The following is an 18,008-nucleotide window of genomic DNA, read 5'->3' on the forward strand; positions in this document are numbered from 1 at the left end:
AGACTCTCTTCTCACATTTAATTGCTATGCAATTACCTTCTTTCAACTGACACCACACTCATAAAACAATCAATTGGGAAGCATAGGTAGCTAGATCCTCCCTGATCCAATAGCTCCTACCTCATAGAAACTCAACAACCAACAAACGACTCACCCAAGCATGACAATCTGACATGGACTTCACCCTCTAGACTCTCTTCTCACATTTAATTGCTATGCACTTACCTTTCAACTAACACCACACTCATAAAAACAATCAATTGGGAAGCATAGGTAGCTAGATCCTCCCTGATCCAATAGCTCCTATCTCATAGAAACTTAACAACCAACAAACGACTCACCCAAGCATGACAATCTGACAACTTAGAGGCAATATTTAGAATGAGGCAAGAGTGACCTAATTGAAAATCATGTCATTTTGAAAAATCATGACATTTTGAAAATTAATCCATGAGTATCCCTTAAAATCCTATAAATATTTTAGAACAATAAATAGAATCATTAAGTTGATGTAGTCTTGATATCATCCAAAACCAAAGGTTCACAAATGAAGTTGGAGAAAAAAATGACTAATAAAATGGCTCTTTTGCGTGTGGGTTTTCTTTCATGGGGTATATAGAGGGGCATAAAGTGTGTTAAGAAGAGGGCTATTAACTAACATCAAACAAAAGATTAAAAGGAGGTGAATTTAATCAAAATTTTTTATGGAAAAATGGATTGTCATAACTTAGCCTTATAGTTTTAAGATGTGAAACTACCAAATCTATAAAAATTGATAAGAACGATACTACTTGTAAAGCCCACTTACATGCACATGGCAGTTTTTGACTTACATGAAAAGGGAAAAATCTTTCAATAGAGAAAATTAAGAGGTCTATTTGTTGGGACCCTCACACCCATCAATTTGTGAACATCATCCTTTATAGATCTCTTATAGATATGTGCATTAATTCAAAGTTACTAGCCTTCACCAAAGGATTGTGCACTTCAAGAAGTTTTAATCCAAGCTTTCGCTTCTACATGACAAGTATTGTACTACTTATTAACAAATTAGGCCAAGTTACAAAATTGTGAGCAGAAAATTATGCTTATTTTGAATAAATAGGCAAACAAAGACACGAATACATTACTTACCGTGCAAATTTCATGCAACCCTTGTCAAAACTTTGTTTGATCTTAGTCTTGTGAAGCACACTTTCAATTCATAAGGATGCCCTTACCACGACCCTCAACTCATGAACACTTTCAATAGTACAGAATTTTCATACTAGGATGTACTTTGACAGTCAAAAGATATATTAGACTTGATATGAAGCTATAAAACAATGAGCTCTATAAGTTTAGTCCTTCATTTTAATTATGAGGAAATGAGCATGCCACTCTTGAAGTATTCTTTCAAAGGCACCAAACTTTGTAATACACACATGGAAGTGTTACAAGTAGCATGGCAATGTGTGGAGTGAAGAAATTGAACCTGTTTACGAGATGATGAGATATATTTGGTGATAATGAAAAAGGAGGGAACCACAACTTGTCTTGTGACAACATGAAGGGAGATGGCTTATAAATTCATGTTAGGAAAATTGCATAAGCATCAATTGTGCCACATAAACTCTTAGGTGGCATAATTGATGCATATGCTATGGACAAGGGCCTAAGAATGTAGCATGTAGAGGTAATGCTATTACTAAAGGCAATTGGGGTTTTGCCCAGAGCCGCCATAGTAGAAATAATTGCCCCAATCACTACTAGAACCAGATTGCACATCATAACAACCCGGTTGTTCTGCAAAGGTGCTCACCTGACCTAAAGAATGCAAGTTGTTACTATCATCCACAACAAGGAGATGGGAGAAGTAGGAGCATTTGCCAAAGGCCTCCCATGGGAAATGGCCGCTTCCCATTTGGGTGGTTGTGTGCTTGCCGCCCGGATTTGAGTTCACCACCTCCCCTCCCCACTCCACCATGCTTGCTGACTTGGATAAGGATGTGAAAAGGGTTGCTGGCCAGTAGCCCAATATATACTTGTTACCAAACTGCAACCACCAATTGCCTTCTTTGGGATCCTATCACAACACAGATGTTCACATGCACTTATAGTTAGATAAAATGAAGCTCATCTAGACTTACCTCAATATCATGATGCATATACCTAGATTATCATGTTTTAGTGTGCCAAAACAATAAGGTCATCAAGATTAATGCGCTTAAATTAAGATGAAACCTACTACCATTTTTATTGAAAATGAACGTAATGGAAGCGTAATGGATAATGATAAAAAGCCTCAGGGGGTTCACTATAAGTAAACCCTCTGTATCACATGTGTTCAAGGCCTATTTTTAAAATCCCTTATATGTAAATTTTTCATGAATAAAACATACCCTTTTTCTATTCAATACCCCCTTTAAATGGTACCCCTCTGTATGTTAAAAATGTGTTAAAAAAGGGATTAAAAAACCCCTTCTCTCACTCGTGAATATGTAAGTGTAGCATGTGGGTTCAATAGAAGGGGTTTTTTAAATCTCCTTTTTAACACATTTTTTATATACAGAGGGGTACCATTTAAAGGGGCTATTCACAGGTTGAATAGAAAAAGGGTGTGAAAAATTTATAGATAAGGGGTTTTTTAATTAGCCCTTTGAACACACGTGATATAGAGAGTTTGCATATAGTGAACCCCCCGTGCCCCCCCCTCTGGCGAGTAAAAAGCCTCACTGATCTTGGAGGGAAACTTTGTTGTTGATAAAAAGTTCATTATTATTTTTACTTATTGCACCCATTATGAAGCTCAATGAATGTTTCTATATGTGCATTTAGTGAGTGAAGACTAAGGTCCTATTCAAAATCTTTCGATTATACAGTCACGGTCATGATCTAAATTTTTTGTCTTCTAATGGCCCTTCTTGATATTTACTCCAATGCACAGCTCTATCTATCCCCTTGGTGGGGATTACAATTCCTTCAAGGCCAAAAGTTATGAACCCGGCCGCCTAAGAGTGATCAATATCATAAAGTGAACTTATACCTCTTGCATGCACTTAGAAAAGGGAGATAAATGCTCCTATAAGATATGTGAGCACTAAGTGTAAGTACTAAAAGTCAAACTTAAGCACTCAAAATGCTAGAAGTTCATACATGATTACTTAGTGTGAATACCAAAAGTTGAACTTAAGCACTCAAAATGCTAGAAGTTTATATATGAGCACTTAGTCAGAATACCAAAAGAACTTAAGCCCTCACAATGCTCATTATAGCTGAGCCCCTATAACTAGTCTAGCTCTAATGGTAGGCATCTTAGTATCCAAAGCTGGTCTCTAAATTAAAGCTCTATTGTTGGGCATCAACGTCCCTTTTTCTTTCTTGACCAACTAAGGCAAAATGAAGATAATTGTAGTGTTGGGTGTAAGCTTTTCCCTACTCTTAACAAATAAGATTAGTCATATTTCTGATGGAAGGTAGCCCTAGAGGCATGTTCCACATAAACTACTCCATAATAATCATGTCATTCTCTCCTCGGGGGGGGGGGGGGGGTGTCACTCATAAATATGTAAGCGTAGCACATGAATTCAATAGAATGGATTTTTAAAATCTTTTTTTAACACATTTTTTACATAAAGAGAAGGGTACCATTTAAAGGGGGTATTCATAGATTGAATAGAATAAGGGTGTGTTTTATACATGAAAAATTCATAGATAAGGAGTTTTTAAAGTAGGCCTTGAAGGCACGTGATATAAAGGGTTTACATATAGTGAACCCCTTGAGATTCTCTCATCTATTTGTAATAATATATAATCTATTCTATGATAGGATAGGTTTGAAATACTCGGTATGGTGATGATATATGATGATATGTTATTTCTATATGATAAGGATTTATGAGATCATCTTTCAATCTAATGATGTAAAGGATGAGTGTTTGATCATACTGTTTGATCATAAGGGCTCGTTGATAGCATACATCATACCTTCCAATAATTACATAGTAAGCAAGTCATCATAAGGGCACCATGGCTTTTCATAAGATAGGCTTCAAGTACAACCTTCTAAAAGCAAATTTCCAACAAGCATATTTTGGAGTAGAAGATGTTTTCCCAAACATCAAATTTACAAATGAAAGGCTAAAATGCTTAAGATTTGAGGATTGGTGTACAAGCCTCTTTTCTTTCATTCTTTTTGCAAGAGGTTCATTTTCTTTTAATCACACTCTTTATGGTGTGAGGGGGGACTCGATCCTAACTTATGCCCACCTAGTAAAGCTCGAACATTTGTACCCCCCGCCATTTGTTTTGTTGTGTGTGTGTTTAAATAATAATAATCTTTTTGAAATGCGATTCACCCTTTACCATGAAGGAAAAGTTTATGCATATTTATCTTCAAACCATCAATGATATAAATGAGTAATAATAAACCTTACCTTCCATATGAGGATGGTGATATCATATTGGCGGCTACCGTAAGTGGAAACAGGTGCGATGGTCGCCCCCATGGCGATCTCATTGCTCACTTGTACAAACCCCGAGCACAAGAGATTGTAGCACCCAGTTCCTTGATAGGCATCACTCTACATGCGGATTAAAACTTCAATGGGTCATGAACTACGTATAATTATAGAGTTAAAAAAATCACACATGAGAAGCACAAAAGCATACTTATGCAAGAAAATCAAATCATCACATAATCATGATCTTTTATGTGTTAGGAAAAAAACTCCTATTTTAAAAAAGTATTTCATGGTCCCAAACATCTAATCAACAGAGATTGATCTCCCTAATTTAAAAAAAAAGGAAATTAAATCTAACTTTTTCTCCCTAATTTAGTATATTTGGAAAGTTTTAAGAATGAAAAAAGGAAACAAATTTAATGATAAATGTAAAGATCAAATTGGGATACTAAGTCCTCATGAGTAACTCGAGAACTTGCTACACCTAAAAAAGTAGCATTTATTGCATTAAAACGAAAATGGACTCACCGTCCAATATGTGAACAAGCGAGTGTTGTTGTCACCATATAAATCCGGGCTCACCTACAAAAATCAAAGCATTGCAACCAACAATAATTTAAAAAACAGACTTTTCAAAAATTATATTACAAAGCAACAAAATTATTATACGCATCTTTTTCCAAGTATGGAAGTTTGGGATGGCCTTAGCGTTAAATAAAGAAAAAATACAATAATAATGTACAGAAGGGAAATAAAGAAAAAAATAGAATAATAGTGTATAGGAGGGAAGAAGGAAAGGGGTGGGGGTGGGTGCCATCAGAACTCTAATCTTTAAATACATAAAAAATAGAATAATAATGTATACTCCTATAAGGAGAGGTGGGTGCCATCAGAACACTAATCTTTACACAAAGAAATTAATCTCTGATTAATGTGCTGATTAGCAATCCCTCTGATAAAAGTGCATGTAGCATCTGTAAGAGTCTACTGTTTGAATAAGGTGGTGATTAACATCTTCCAAATATGGTGATTGCCATCCTTGCTGTCTCCATGATATGCCAATTAGCTATTATCTATCAATGATATAGTATTAGCCAGCTGTAATTGTATTTATTAGCATATGATGTTTGAATAAGGTGTTGATTAAAATTCTCTAATATTTAGACAATATAGTGATTAGCATCCTCTAGTATGATTTACTGATCAGAATCCTCTAATCGTTCACTGTGGTGATAAGCGAGCCCTAATCATGTTAAATGATTAACTAAATACCTGCCAGCCTGCTTCAATACTGTTGAGGTCAGTGTCGAATGAGCCCCCGAGAATCCATAGCTGAGATAAGCTGAACTCATTGGAGACTTGGACAGTAGGGTTCCACACATTGATGGTGGCCTTGGCACCATAATACCTACCACCTTGCACGTAGGCTATGGCATGCTGCAAGCGCAACAGTATAAAGGTGATCAGTTTTGGGGACAATAAGGCAAAAAAGCATGCGTTTTACGCTTGATTATGGTTTAATCATTAGCTTAATTAGGGTTTAAATGTAAATGTTGATGACCTGATGGGCACTTTCGGCGATGGAAGCCGCCAATGCAGCAGCAGCGGATGGTTTGGGAGGAGGGTGGAACTTGCGTCCATACTTGTCCATCTTTTCGGTCCTGAGCAGGTCCCTCTCGGTTGTCCGCCTAATGGGAATGGTCCCGTGTGGACACGACGCCCCAATGGTGTGCCATAGCTGGGCTTTGCGCACTTCAGCTTTTAACTGATCACTCGACTCTTCTGGATAATCTGGCTCCATCTTTAATTAACACCGAAAAAAGAAAAAACCAAATAAATAAATAAAATCAACACACTGCAACTAAATTTCCATGAGAAATTTGAACCCACGGAAAAAATACCAACACTGTACTGCTGCAATAATTAAATTTTCATGAGAAATTAAATCCATGCAATCGCCACGGAGTTCTCTCAAAGAAAGAAAATAATGGGTATATTCAAACCGAAGAAATTGATATTTTAAGTGGCCATACCAATTCATGTTTTGATTAGGTCCATATCAATTGATCGATTTCTTCTTAATAAAATGCATTTTCTTCCCAAATTTTAATTAAGCATTGCGAATATATGCATTCAAAACAGGTGTATCACCAATCTTACTTAAATTTTGCGGTCTGTTAGCATAAATGTCAACCCAAAAAGATTAATTTAAATTAAGAGTTACCACTAGCCATATATTCAGTTGATAAAGTGCTTATGTTCTCTTAATTTAAATTAAGAGTTAATACTGGCCATTTCAGTTCATAAAGTGCTTATGTTCTCCATAGTTGATTATTGCGTAATATTATGCATACATTCAGTTACTAATCTTACTTGAATTCTGTGGTCTTTGAGCAAAGGATGGTCAAATGCCGGCTGCTGAGAGATGAGGATGCAGTCTATCATATCCCCATCAGGGCTCTGCAATCGATCCAAAAAAACATGATTATTATTGGTCAAATGCTAGCATAAAACATAATTCCTCCATAATTTATACCTATTATATATTTGGGTAGATGTGGCAGCCTTAAATATTTGTTTTGCTAAATAATTGAATAAACTCACCTCAATTGTGCTGATAGCAGGCTTGTTGAAGCGTTTGAGGTGTTGTTGGACCCTGAAAGAAGCAGTATAAACAGGAGAAACCATAGCCAAGTGCTGCAAAATAAAGAAGGCAAGGCATATACAAGTTGCAGGGTGGCTTAGTGAGATAATCTCCATGGGACTTTGAATTAATAAAAACATGAGGGGGTTAAAGGCTGAATTAATCAGCAGTGGCTCAAATTCTGAGCTCCAGAGAGTGTGGAAGAAGGTGAAGAAAAGCCTTTTATTTTAGAGTGGGCAGAAGGGGAGGGGACAGTGAAATTTACTGGGCTTTGAGGTAGTTGTACTATCTCTACAGCATGGGATGATTGGTGGTCCTAAGGGCAAGCAGACAATTACATGGAAGCTCTGCCCTCCATTTATGTACATGTCAGAATCAGATACTCAAGACAAGCAGGCAAAAGGAGACACAGAGCAAGCCATTTGCTAGCTGCAAGCTGCTCCCTTAAAGGAAGCCCCCTCCCCAGCCCCCTCTCTCTCTCTCTCTCTCTCTCTCTCTCTCTCTCTCACACACACACACACACACAGACAGAGACAGTACCTCTCTCTCTCTCTCTCTCTCTCTCTCTCTCTCTCACACACACACACACACACAAAAACAGGCAGAGACAGTACCTCTCTCTCTCTCTCTCTCTCTCTCTCTCTCTCTCCCACACACACACACACACACAAAGTACTCTCTCTCTCTCTCTCTCTCTCTCTCTCTCTCTCTCTCTCCAATTTCAACCCCTATCTCCTGCACCATCTGCCCTTCCTCCAATTTCAACCCCTGCCTCTTTCACTGCCCCACCCAATTCTAGAATCTCAATCCTCTGCATTTTCAACCAAATCACTCCCCCCTTTCTTCTTGCTAATCACATCATTGGATATTGTTGCCCAACTGATACTTAGTGTTGTTGGTGGATTGTGGATTAATGGGGTTAGGTTCTATCAACAAGCCAAAAGATTCTATTAACTGCTAGATTCTCTTTGCCAACTTCAATCAATGTTTAATTGCTCAGATCCACCCACAATGCAATGGATCACAGCAGCATTTATTCCCAAAAGCATCTAGATTAACTGAATGTGGGTGCAACTTCAGCAGCTATTAGGGCTAACTACAACGAAAAATGTGGTTGCTCACAATAACAGCTAGCCCCCCCAGAAGGCATTTATACTTGCGTGTGGGTGTTCATTTTAATAACTATGCAATTGATGCAAAAATATTACTGTGGAGTGCAGACTGTGGTTGCATCAACATCAAAGCAAGGGAAAGTCTAAAGGCTACAGAAAGGGGGAAGACAAAGGAGTAAAAGACAAAGACAATATACAGGGGTCAAAAAGGAGGGTGGTGTACATACTACACTCCATGCTGAGCTATAGCTATGGTAATTAGAAAGGAGGAGGGTGTGCAGTGTATGCTGAGCCATAGCTATGGATTGACAGCCTTATATCATCATGGCAGGATCATCTTCAAGCTATGGTAATGAGAAAGGAGGAGGGTGTACACTGCATGCTGAGCTATAGCTATGGAGTGACAGACTTAGATCATAATGGCAGCATCATCTTCAAGCTTTCTAAGAAGGTGTAGCTTTTATCATCCTTCTCTCTCTCTCTCTCTCTAGCGCGCGCGCACACACACACATACCCACATACATCAAAGTCTCTCTCTCTCTCTTTCTCCCTCTCTCTCTAACACACACACACACACATTATACACGTACATCAAAGTCTCTCTCTCTCAAACACACATTATACACATACATCAAAGTCTCTCTCTCTCTCTCTCTCCAACACACACACACACACACACACACGTGACACAACCCTGGCCACTAGCTAGTACCCCCCAGGCCCCCCATGGCCCCCTTTTTATAAGATCCTGGCAGCTTTTTTGGCCGTGCAACTAACTTATAAATGATCCATCAACTAACTACCTCCAGGCTACCCATGCCCCCCCTCCAAGACATAACTTCTAACACTGTAGGATATCTACACCTTCTAATAAGCCTGATCATCCCCTCATGATCAAAGAGCTACACAGCGATAGTTGCAATCGATTCAAGCCTTATAATTTTCGATAATGGGCTTTCACATCATCGACCTAATGGGGGTGGTTGAGTATGGTTTTTCATTAATATTAATCTCCTTCACGAAGTATTGTCCCCAATAGAAATGCATTAAAAAGAAGCAATAGTGGGCGATGGCTAATTATTCTTGTTTTTTTAATTAAAAGAGTTAGATACTGACTTATATATATATATATATATATCTCTATATCTATATATATCTATATATATCTATATATATATAGATATATATATATATATATATATATATATATATATATATATATGGTGTTTTTTGGTGACCTGGCTCGACTGCTGCACCACATAATCAACGCAAAACAACAAAACACCACAAACTCCCCCCCTCCAATCAATCGCTTCCACGTCAGCCACCACCGCACCAAGCCCTCTTTGTCAACGTCCAGCCCCCTTTTGGAGCACTAGATTATAAAAAATGTGCTTTTCACGTTAACTCATTCCTCCTAGATTCAACCTTCGTTGGGTTTTTTACTTAATAAGCTACTATTTAATTATTAGGAAGTGCATTTAGTCCAAGATTAGGATCCCTTATAAGGATATTTTACTACCACCTTGTTCTACAACTTTATACCACATTAGAATGCTTTAACGCATCACAATCTCAAGAACCAACCCATCAAAATTTAGATTTGTTTTCATAACCTTGGGGCCTAGGGTATAGCCAAGAAACTTCAATGAAGGTGATAAAGGCACCAACAAATGGGTGAACGGATTATTCTCTATCTTTCATTGAGGTTGTTAAGGAGCTCACAAGAGGAAAGAGAACCTTGGTTGCGTAATATTGAAAACCACGGTGTTATAGAGTTCATTGAGGTTGTCAAGGAGCTCATGCAAGGAGAGTGAACCTCGGTTGCCTAATACTGAAAATCACGGTGTTGTAGAGTTCATTCTTTTAAGTCCAAGATATAATGCTTCTCATAACACAACAAATAATTCAAACAAATATTGAAAACCATGGTGTTGCAAAGTTGATTCTTGTAAGTTTAAGATATATACATCTTTTCAAAGATGGATTAGATTAGGTTTAGCACACTACTAGATAGGATGTATGCTACAATGGACCATTATCCCATAATTATGCACACCTAGAATAGGCAGACTTCGAGGATGCAAGTAAAAAGAGTTTTGCAACTTCCTAGCTTCCTTTTCTTGATATTATATAAAATGAGTACATATACATTCTTACATAGATATACCCAACCCTCTCTCTCTATACAATTCATCAATCCATCACTACTATGACTTTACTCCCTACCTTCCACTAGTATACAACCTCCATCTCAGTAGTTCTAGATCAATGATCGAAGTATGAGAATCCACAATAATTCCACCATATCCACAAGGCACCCATGCCCTTCAAAGAACAACCACCATGTAATACACCGAACAAGAAGTGACGCTCACAAGCATGTCCAACCCCATATGGCCACTATAACATACCCCATTGAGCTTTCATCTCTCAATGGCTATCTCTGTAAAATAATTAAGTGAAGAAGATTAGGAGATTATTCCACCACTCTAGCTTATATGGTCCACCCCACCACTAGCTTCCCTTGTATGTGGGATTTACTTGCACCTGAAAGTGGGATTTACTTGCACCTGAAAGTGACACGTGGAAATAACTCCTCTAATTAGCTCAAATTGCCTTTGACACCCTCTCTTTGAGCCACCCAAGTACATGAGTGAGGGCCACCTACACCTAGTATAGGCATGCCATGTGAGAATCCACATCATTTTCACCACCACGATGTCCAAGACATCCACGACCTTCACCAGGTAACCACTAGGGAAAGGCATCGAGAGTACTAATGCCCTCATGGGCACTGTAGCATACCTCATTAATATTCTTTGTCATCTTAATTGTTTCCCCCCTAAGTTAATGAGTTAGAGGAGATGAGGAAATTATGGCTCTATCATTCTAGCCTATATGATGACCCAACCACCTGCTTCCTTCACATGTGGGATTGACCAGCACCATAGGCAACATGTGGCAACAACTCCTCGCATCAACTGAAATGGCGTCCAACATGAAGCTCCCTTCATGGAAGTGGGGCATTTTCGTTTAATGTATCACATTAATACAATATTATTATTTTATATTTGTTTTTCTATGAAAGATCCTACTCCTTGTGGCTCACTACTGCTCACACTTTGCAATACCAAAAAGGTACAGAGTGCAAGAACCCTGTGTCCAATGAGTTCAGGCATATAGGTGCAGCTCACACTGAAGCAAATCACTATTACTCACACTTTGTGGAAACAAAAAGGTACAAAGTTCAAGAACCATGCTATTAAAGGAGTATGCGTAATGGAAGAGATATTTCTAAATAGTTTTAGGCTAAGGCAGTTTACAAAGCTATGCACATTATTAACAAGAGTGTAACAAAGGATAGCCTTTGTTGCACTCTTGTTAACAATGTACATAGCTGTGTAAATTGCCTCAATCTAAAACTATTTAGAAATATCTCTTCCATTAAGCATACTATGTACTTTTTCCTTAAGATATGTGGTGCCAAAGAGCATAAGAAAGAGGTAGAGAGTGAGTCACATGAACAAGAGAAGAAGCATGCACATTAGAAAAAGGAATAGACTAAGGGCATAATATCAAAGGTTGATTTGTATGGCCACTTGTAAAAGGTGAAGTCAATGGTCAAAAGGTGACACATGGAAAGCACAAGGTTGCACATGTAGTGTGAGCATTAATGAACACATGGTTGGCACTAGGGTGCACAAAACACATGGATTGGATTCCTTATTTTTGCAATGAGCTTATGTGACATCTTGTGAGTATACCATTTTGTTAATATATTTTTTACTTTCTTAATCACCTTATTATTCTCCTTAATCATGTCTTTAATCACTTGCTATGAGCCGCCCTAGATCCAAATTATTAACATGGTATCAAAGCTTAGAGCTTGGTTGGGCTAGCTCATAGTAAGAGATTAGAAGCTTTGAGTAGGAGATTTGCAAGTTTCATTTCTCTTCGATTATCAGCTTAATTAATCCTTGGTTACTCGTTAGGTTAAATAGCACTCTGTTTCTCCTTCATAGTGGTTTACTCAACTGAATAGAGAGATTTCATCTTGAGAGAGAAGGGACACATAGAAGAAGCACACATAGCAAGCTCAGGTGAAGCCCAATATCATCAAGAAGCGCATGAAGAAGCTTAAGTGCACAGAGCAACTATAAGATCTTTGTTAAGCCAACCTGGTTCACTAATCCAAGGTATTGGTTCTCGAGAGTTCAAAAGATTCTAGCATCGCCAATAATAGAGATTACAGAGAAAAACTCCACAACTCAAGTAGCTCTTGATGAATTCTGCTTTGTGATAAGTTTTTCCGATAACCGTTTTTTTCAAATCAAAATGAATGGTGCAAAAAGCCTTACACTAGAGGTGTTCATATGAAAAATCTTGAAAATGGCCATGACCATTTTAATTTGGGCATCACACGGATCATCATGGGCTTCCGTAGTAGCGCCATCAACAAAAACTTCACCAAATTCTACCAAATTTTCTAAAACCAATTATGAGTTGAAAGTGTTTGTAATTAGCAGCCAAATGAGCACACAAAAATTCCCTCACTACCCAAGCCAACATTGTAAAGGCCACCAAATGAGTAGGCCAAAAATTATTTGAAATGTTGTAACACTCGACCACTTGAGAGTAGCCAAAGATGCACCCAAGGGGAGTGAAAAACAAACCACCTCCAAGTAACTTCTTAGCTAGAGAGCATCCAAGCCAAACAAGAGCCTCTGAGTCACCTAGCCAAGTTATAATTAAGGGGGGGGAATGCAATTTGTAAACCTCACATCCAACCACCTTGAGTAGCCCAAAGATTTGGCACCAAGGGGGGGTGTTGAGATATGTAGTGCCAAAGAGCACAAGGAAGAGGTAGGAAGTGAGTCACATGAACGAGAGAAGAAGCATGCACATGAGAAAAAGGAATAGACTAAGGGTCTAATCTCAAAGGTTGATTTGTATGGTCGCTTTTGTAAAAGTTGAAGTCAATGGTCAAAAGGTGACACATGGAAAGCACAAGGTTGCACATGTAGTGTGAGCATTAATGAACACATGGTTGGAACTAGGGTGCAAAAAATGCATGGATTGGAGTATAAATATGGGTGTATGGAACTTGATTATTGCAATGAGATTACATGACATTTTGTGAGTATACCATTTTGTTAACATCTTTTTTACTTTCTTAATCACCTTATTTTTCTCCTTAATCATGCCTTTAATCACTTGCTATGAGCCACCCTAGATCCAAATTCTTAGCACTTAAGCATACTCCTTTAATAGCATGGTTCTTGAACTATGTACACATAGCTATGTAAACTTCCTTGACCTAAAACTATTTAGAAATATCTCTTCCATTAATCATACTCTTTCAATAGCACGGTTCTTGAACTATGTACCTTTCTGTTACTACAAAGTGTTAGTAGTAGTGAGAAGTGTGTTTTTTGAGGGAGCTTTTACGAGCAACTCCTCTCTCCTAAAAATGTAGACATTCTTTCTTCAGTCCCTCCACCACTACCTCTTGCCCAGCCCACCACTATCTCCTACAATCTCCACCACCACCTCTCAGCCAGCCCACTTTCTCCCCTTTATCCCAACTTAGCTCCTCCCTTCTCTCTCTCTCTCTCTCTCTCTCTCTCTCTCTCTCTTCCCTCTTTGTCCCTCTCCCAGCCTCTTTCCCCTCTCACTCTTTCTACCTTTTCCAACCTCCCTCTCACTCTTTGTGCTTCCATCTCTCCTTCCTTATATCTCTCTCCCAACCTCTTGCCTCTCTCTATTCCTCTCTTTGTCTTTCTCCTCCCACTCTCTCTTGCTCACTCCTTCTCCATCTTCCTCTCTCTCTCTCTCTCCTTCTTGTTGAGGTGTCAAACTCAACATGATCTCACACTCACGAGGCGCCTACGTGATTGTTCAACATTTACATCACTCGCGGGTTTGGTAGCTCGCACCAACATATCTTCGGCTAAAGATTCTACAGTTGGACTACACAGACTAGTCCACACTTACCCACTCCACTTAGCGTGTTCACATTATGGACCACTTGTATATACTCTAGTACGTGTGTTAGTCACTTTATCTCATTTGTAGACCTCTTTTGTTGAAGAAGAAGAATAATAATTTTCAGCCTCTCATATTGTATGTTCTCTTCTAGGGTTTGTGTGAGTGTGTGTGCTCGCAAGAGCTTAAGATCTCTTTCTCCCTATATCTTTTCATGGTATCCAGGGATTTCATTAACGTCTTCACAATTTCGTGATCACGTTAACAAAACCTATTGTTAACATAAAAATTCTTGTGATCACAATGTATATTCACGGGCATTTTTTATGACCTGCAAAAACCTTCTCTGCCAGTAATCCCGCCGGGAAAATGTGCATTTCCCGACGGGCCCGCCGGGAAAACCCATTTTCCCGGCGGGAAAATAAAAAAAATAAAAAAAATAAAAAAAATAAAAAAATCATGTTCACAGTCATTCTTACCATTTTTGGGCCTTCTGGACTCATTTATGATGTCAAAAGTTTAAAATTATTGGCACAAAAAAAAGTTTGTATAATTTGCTGGCCTTAAGTTCAATTGACACACCAATTAAATCTAACTATACTTACATCAATTGACTCAATTGTCCATGACATCATTGCACTCAATGCCAATTGGACTCAATTACACTTGATTTACACTCAATTGATATTAATTGGGTGTCAATTGATGTCAATTGTGCCTAATTCGACGCAATTGAGCCCAATTTACACCAAATTTGCAAAAATTGGGTGTAAACTAAGTATCAATTGAGTCGAATTGGACTCAATTGATAATAATTGGATGTTAATTGATATTAATTAAGCCCAATTGACTTCAATTGGGTGTTAATTTATTACAATTAATGTCAATTAAGCTCAATTGAGCTCAGTTGACATCAATTGGGTGTCAATTGAGCTCAGTTGACATCAATTGGGTGTCAATTGATATCAATTAAGCTCAATTGAGCTCAGTTGACATCAATTGGGTGTCAATTGATATCAATTGAGCTCAATTGGGCTCAATTGCACTCAATTGACACTCAATTGGGTGTTAATTGCATCCTATTGTGCTCAATTGAGCCCAATAGGATGCAATTAACATCAATCGGGTGTCAATTGATCATAATTGATATCAATTGGGCTCAATTGCACTCAATTGTGTGATCGATTGTGTGTCAATTAATGTCAATTGAGCCTAATATGATACAATTGAGCTCAATTCACGTCCAATTGGATGTAAATTGAGTGTCAATTGAGCCGAATTAGACTCAATTGATAGCAATTGGGTGTTAATTGATATCAATTAATATCCAATTAACACAATTGAAGTCAATTAAGTCTAATTGACTTCAATTGGATAATTTGGGTGTCAATTGAGCTCAATTGGACGTAAATGACATCAATTGGGGGTCAATTAACATCAATTGAACCTTATTGACATCAATTGGGTGCCAATTAACATCAATTGGACTCAATTGACATTAGTTAGGTTTCAATTGAGCCAAAATGGATGCAACTGACATCAATTGGGTGTCAATTGATTACAACTGAGCTGAATTGGGCTCAATTCTACTCAATTGATATTAATTGGGTGTCAGTTAAACCTAATTCCATGCAATTGAGCTCAATTGACATCAATTCACATCAATTGCTCTCAATTGATATTAATTGGGTATCAATCGATGTCAATTGAGCCTAATTCGATGCAATTGAGCTCAATTCACATCAGTTTATATCAATTGGGTGTCAATTGATGTCAATTGAGTAAAATTGAGTCTAATTGGGTGTCAATTGAGTCAAATTGAGTATAATTGAGTGTCAATTGATATCAATTGAGCTAAATTGAGTCTAATTGAGTCCAATTAGACTTAATTAAGTCAAATTGAGTCTAATTGGGTGTCAATTGATGTCAATTGAGCCAAATTGAGTCTAATTGGGTGTCAATGGAGCCTAATTGACATCAATTGGGTGTCAATTGATGTCAATTGAGCCCAATTGAAGCTAATTGTGTATCAATTGACACACAATTGATATCAATTGGGCTCAATTGACATCAATTGGATTCAATTGACACACAATTGATGTCACATGGGCTCAATTGATATCAATTAACACCTAATTGATGTCAATTAATATCAATTGGGTGTCAATTGATTATAATTGATGCTAAATTGAATGAATTGAGTCCAATTGACATCAATTAAGTCTAATTGGATATTAATTGATCAATTGGACTCAATTGATATCAATTGACACCTAATTGGACTCAATTGACATCAATTGGACTCAAAAGGGTGTTAACTGATGTTAATTGAGCCCAATTGACATCAATTGGGTGTTAATTGAGCTCAATTGGACACAATTAACAATAATTGGGTATAAATTGAACTCAATTGACATCAATTAGGTGTCAATTGAGCCTAATTGCATCCAATTGAACTCAATTGACATCAATTGGACAAATTGCATCTAATTTAATTCAATTGACATCAATTAAGCCTAATTACATCTAATTTAATCCAATTAGACTCAATTGAATCCAATTGGACTCAATTGACATCAGTTAGGTGTCAATTGAGCCTAATTGTATCTATTTGGACTTAATTGACATCAATTGGGTGTCAATTAAATCCAATTGGAGTCAATTGATATCAATTGGGTGTTTATTGATATTAATTGAGTTTAATTGACATCAATTGGGTGTTTATTGATGTCAATCGAGTCCAATTAGATGCAATTGGACTCAATTGGGTGTGAATTAGACTCAATTAATATCAATTGGGCTCAATTGATATCAATTAGGTGTGAATTGATGTCAATTGAGCCCAATTCGATGCAATTGATATCACTTGGGTATCAATTAGACTCAATTGGCACCCAATTGATGTCAATTGAGTCCAAGTGGATGTCAATTGAGCCCAATTGATCAATTGATACCCAATTAGACTTAATTGATATCAATTTGACTCAATTAGGTGTTAATTAATATCAATTAGACTCAATTGGATACTAATTGATATTAATTGAGCTCAATTAGACTCAATTAACATCAATTAAGTGTTAATTGAGTGTAATTGATGTCCATTAAGCTCAATTTGGCTTAATTGACATCAATTGGGTATCAATTGACTACAATTGATGTCAATTGAGCTCAATTGACATCAATTGGGTGTTAATTAATGTCAATCGAGTCTAATTAATATCAATTAGGTATCAATTAAGCTAAATTGATATCAATTGGGTGTCAATTGAGCCCAATTGGGTGTAAATTGAACCTAATTAGACTCAATTAACATCAATTAGGTGTGAATTGATGTCAATTGACCCCACTTGGATGCAATTGATATCAATTTGGTGTCAATTGGACTCAATTGGCACCCAATTGATGTCAATTGAGTCCACTTGGATGTCAATTGATATCAATTGACACCCAATTAGACTTAATTGATATCAATTTGACTCAATTGGATATTAATTGATGTCAATTGAACTCAATTGGATGTTAATTGATGTTAATTGAGTCTCAATTGACATCAATTGGGTGCCAATTGGGTGCAATTAATGTCAATTAAGCCCAATTTGGCTCAATTGGGTATTAATTGATGTCAATTGAACTCAATTGGATGTTAATTGATGTTAATTGAGTCTCAATTGACATCAATTGGGTGCCAATTGAGTGCAATTGATGTCAATTAAGCCTAATTTGGCTCAATTAACATCAATTGGGTGTCAATTAACTACGATTGATGTCAATTGAGCTGAATTGATATCAATTGGGTGTTAATTGATGTTAATTGAGTTTAAT

At 37.4% G+C, this 18,008-nt stretch overlaps 1 protein-coding gene across 1 annotated transcript; it reads right to left on the reverse strand.

Moving 5' to 3' along the window:
* Positions 1 to 1,351: 1,351 nt before the first annotated feature.
* Positions 1,352 to 9,107, reverse strand: LOC147612690 (protein neprosin-like). Its single transcript, XM_086783256.1, has 7 exons — positions 7,047 to 9,107; positions 6,816 to 6,902; positions 6,004 to 6,243; positions 5,715 to 5,879; positions 4,971 to 5,024; positions 4,416 to 4,562; positions 1,352 to 2,065 (listed from the first exon to the last, which is right to left on the reverse strand). Exons 1-7 carry the CDS (start codon positions 7,224 to 7,226, stop codon positions 1,688 to 1,690), a joined length of 1,251 nt encoding a protein of 416 aa, XP_086639382.1. The 5' UTR covers positions 7,227 to 9,107; the 3' UTR covers positions 1,352 to 1,687.
* Between the last annotated feature and the right edge of the window lie 8,901 nt (positions 9,108 to 18,008).

This window comes from Cibotium barometz, chromosome 45, assembly GCF_041138505.1.
Source record: "Cibotium barometz isolate CiBa-2024 chromosome 45, ASM4113850v1, whole genome shotgun sequence".
Taxonomy (NCBI): Eukaryota; Viridiplantae; Streptophyta; class Polypodiopsida; order Cyatheales; family Cibotiaceae; genus Cibotium; species Cibotium barometz.

Bases quoted from the DNA above. Each gene is read 5' to 3' on its own strand.
- LOC147612690 (XM_086783256.1), bottom strand. From the start codon at position 7,226: ATGTTTTTATTAATTCAAAGTCCCATGGAGATTATCTCACTAAGCCAC. The intron at 6,244-6,815 runs GTAAGATTAGTA...TGTTAATTAAAG, and splicing joins TCAAAGACCACAGAATTCAA to ATGGAGCCAGATTATCCAGA. The intron at 5,025-5,714 runs GTATTTAGTTAA...TGATTTTTGTAG, and splicing joins GTATTGAAGCAGGCTGGCAG to GTGAGCCCGGATTTATATGG.